This window comes from Formica exsecta, unplaced genomic scaffold (genome assembly GCF_003651465.1).
Source record: "Formica exsecta isolate Colony F162 unplaced genomic scaffold, ASM365146v1 scaffold416, whole genome shotgun sequence".
Classification (NCBI taxonomy): domain Eukaryota; kingdom Metazoa; phylum Arthropoda; class Insecta; order Hymenoptera; family Formicidae; genus Formica; species Formica exsecta.
Window position 1 is genome coordinate 44811 of NW_021851402.1, and position 3851 is coordinate 48661.

At 29.1% G+C, this 3851-nt stretch overlaps 1 protein-coding gene across 3 annotated transcripts in view; it reads left to right on the forward strand.

Moving 5' to 3' along the window:
- Positions 1–3851, forward strand: part of LOC115240116 (solute carrier organic anion transporter family member 4A1) — a 33926-nt gene that overhangs the window by 16055 nt on the left and 14020 nt on the right. For 2 of the 3 annotated variants that reach the window (XM_029815084.1, XM_029815085.1), the window contains exons 1-3: positions 7–432; positions 1579–1639; positions 2054–2273. In XM_029815084.1, coding sequence (XP_029670944.1) covers positions 389–432; positions 1579–1639; positions 2054–2273 — 325 coding nt within the window. In that variant the 5' untranslated portion in view covers positions 7–388. Of the gene's footprint in view, positions 1–6; positions 433–1578; positions 1640–2053; positions 2274–3851 lie in introns of those variants that run through there. The other variant, XM_029815086.1, reaches the window with a different exon arrangement.

Sequence of the window (3851 nt, forward strand, 5' to 3'; positions counted from 1 at the left end):
AGCGTCGGTGGTGATATCAGTGGTAGTGGTGTACACACCGCGTTTAAGCTCACGGGGAAAATTGTAGGAGCGCGAATGCGAGCTTGAAGCGCGGGTGCGGACTTCAGTCGCGTGCGACATACGCTCCCGGTTGCCACGGTTCGTACACAGCGGGAAAATTTGTGTTTTCTTATTAAAAAATATGCCGGTTAAAATTTTTATGTTAGATATTACACATTCATGTGTTAATTTAACATATTGCTGTTGTATTAATTGAACTCAAATGTTAAATTATTAAAACAATTGAAAAAGGTGTAAAAATAATACAATGTGCACATATTTTTAATTTTACACAATATATTCCGTATTACTAGTGACACAATTTATCTGTTAAAATTTACAAAAAGAAATGTTGATTTTATTCTACAGTAGGAGTGAGAGTGACTGCAGACTGTAAATAACATTTTTCCAAGTTAATTTTATCATTAAAAATATGTTAATTTACACAAAATTTATTTCAAATTATTATAAAGTTTGCATTTATTTTGTGTTGAAATATTAACATAGTATTAATGTCACCATTTGACATATCTACATTATGTTAAATTAACACAAAAATTTGTGTGGACTGTTTGGGACATGCGATATATATTAAATTTAACACAAAATTTCCAACTGTATAATGTTCGCGTCAACTGCGATTCGATACAACTAAAAATGAACTAATGTAAAGATGAATGTTGTCAATGTAATGTGCATGTAAAATTGATCTGTCGTATATGAGTTATTAACATTTTTGATTCTTAATCAAATTATTTTCATAATAAATTTGTACACAATATGGATACAACTTGAGTTATCGAGTAATCGAGATTTTAGTGAATTGAAAAGAGATAAGCCAAGAATCACATATTGCAACAATAAGATACGATATGAGTATATGTACCAGGATCGTAGCGATAATGCGATGAGAGAATTACGCGATTTTTTCGATTTTTGCACTGTATCGAAATTAACAAGACCAATGAAATGGAGCATGATCCTTGTGATATAATTTGATGGACTATTTATGTTTTCTTAGTGAGTCCCTATTGATCGAAAAAATTAAGGCTACGCAGATAACAAATATCGTCAAGAGAGATAGAGACAGAAAAAAACAAAAAAAGTGCAAGATAGAGAATGGAAATAAGAGCGCTTTACGGACAATAACCGTGCATATGAAAACAATGCAAAACGAATCTCCTTCATTTTTAAAGTTCAAGATAGCGTAATAAAAATATTGCATTTGATTTTTACATTTTTCTTTAATAATTGATAAAGCTTGTATCAAAAGACGCGTATCTCATCCGCATCGACTCCTTTCACAAAAAAAAAAAAAAAAAAAAAAAAAAAAAAAAAATCACATCGAAATGTCATAATCTTTATTGATTAAAAGCAAATATAATCTAGGTTTGATAACATAAATTACATATATTAATGAAATATTTTTATTACATACATTAATAAATATTTATTAAATTTTTGCACATATAAAATCGACTAAAATTCTATCGCTAAAAGTTTAAAAAGTGATTAGTGAAAGTTAAGTGAAATATATAGATTTCTGTCGCACATCTCTCGGAAATTGTCAATAATTATGAGGGATAAATTTACATTCAGCGTGAGTATTATTTATATGTATATCTTACCCAATTCTTATATTTTTTCTATGGGTTTGTTGTAATTGATTGAAAAAAAAATGAAAGAAAACTACAAATTTGAAGTTAATATTTATGTTAGTTTATAATCATCAATCTGTAGACTAAAACGCGTGCAGACGTTTCGAGATCATATAGGTCATAGAGATTGTAGCATATTTTCTCTTTTTCTACTTATGTTAGAGACAATCATGTGATTTCGCGAGCATTGAGAATTCAGTGTTACCACTTTGCTACTTTACCACAATATATATATATATATATATATATATATTCTACTCTATCAATTTAAACTCTCGAAGAAAATGTTGCCAATAAAACAGTATGCGACAATTATTTATATGATAAAAATAATTTCTTATTGATGTAATTTACAGTCGGGAGTTCCGAACATGCATGAGACCCTTTCTAGTTTTCCGGAACAGTTTGGAGATGGTCCGAAGAAACCGGAAATAAAGCTAGAAAATTTGAAGGAGACGGATAGGACCATGGACAATCTGAAGTGCGGTTGGTACTGGTTCAGACCAATTTATTTGCAGAAATTTCGCACAGCGAAATGGGCGCTTTTCTGGTTATGTTGGGCCGGGGCTATGCAGGGTACGTATTATATTAGTTTTTTACTTTTTGTCCTAAATTGCTTAATCCACTTTTAAAAAAGGCATGTTAAATCGATACTTACAAGTATTATTGCCTCTTTTCCGCGATATTGATTGGTTATCTCGATACTATGCATTACTTTATATCAATGAAAGCCTATCATGGCTGAGCGACGCATTTGACAGTACAAATTTCAGTATGTGTATATAATTTTAATTTAATCGATTTTGAAAAAACGGGTAAGTAGGGTTAATATGTAAATAATTATATATATATAATTATTATTTATATGTATATATATATATGTATATATATACAGGGTGCGGCATTTATAGTGACGCGGGCATATTTTTCGGAAACGAAGTGAGATATCAAAAAATGTTTCAGACAAAAGTTGTAAATGGAACTCCCCATTTTTTATTACATATTCTTGTAGCTTATCTCGAGAGCTTTTCAAAACACTATGATAAAGTATTTTTTCATTAAGTACTTTTTGAGTTATTTTATATTTTAATCTGACATATTTTGATATAAAAAATAAAATATCTCGTTAAATATTTAGTTTTCGATAATCTTATCGCAATACTTTTATGTACAGAATAATGATACAAATTAATTAGTGTAAAAAAAATAAATAATTGTTAAAAAAATACATTGTAAATAATTACATACTTTCTCTAAAAAACAATTTTTTTATATCAGTAAAATAATACGAAATCATATAAAATAACTCGAAAAATACTTAATGAAAAAATACTTTATTATAGTGTTTTGAAAAGCTCTCGAGATAAGCTACAAGAATATCCAATGAAAAATGGGTGTTTCCATGAGAAATTAAAGATGACCTTCATGTGATCTTCAAATGACTATCCAAGATCAAATCAATGACACTATCTTATGTCCCTTCGAAGTCATAAAACTTTTGTACAAAATATTTTTTCGTATCTTCTATATTTTTCGAAATATTTGCTTGTTAAGATTAAAAAGACTCACCCTGTATATATATGTGCGTGTGCGTGTGCGTGTGCGTGTGCATGTGCAAATGCGTTGTTGTTTCCAAAACGCTGTTAATGATTTAAACTTCGAAATCGAAAGAACACGTTTAAAACTTGGAAAATATAATAATTATAATAGAATAGACCTCCGCGTTTTGGAAATCATAATTTTTCGTATGTCGTATAAAGATACATCTAAGTATTGGGAGAAGTTGATTTTTTTCACATTTCCGGCTTTTTATTTAGAGCTCTGGGTAGCATCCCACGAGATATAAAAGAAACTCTTAACATTATTACGCTCAAACTAATATTGCAAGAGATATCGCGATTTTTGGTATGACATTTTGCAAAAACCTGATAATATATCAATCATCGGGCGATCATATAAACGTGAGAAAATTAATTAGTACTGTTAATGATTAAAATTCATTCGACTTTGAAAGAACACGGTTAAAACTATAGGAAAATGTAATAATTATATAATAGAATAGATCTTCGCGCTTCGGAAATTACAATTTTTCGTATGTCGATATGCATATATAATAAAGATTTTTCAGCAATCGCAAAAGTATATATATATATA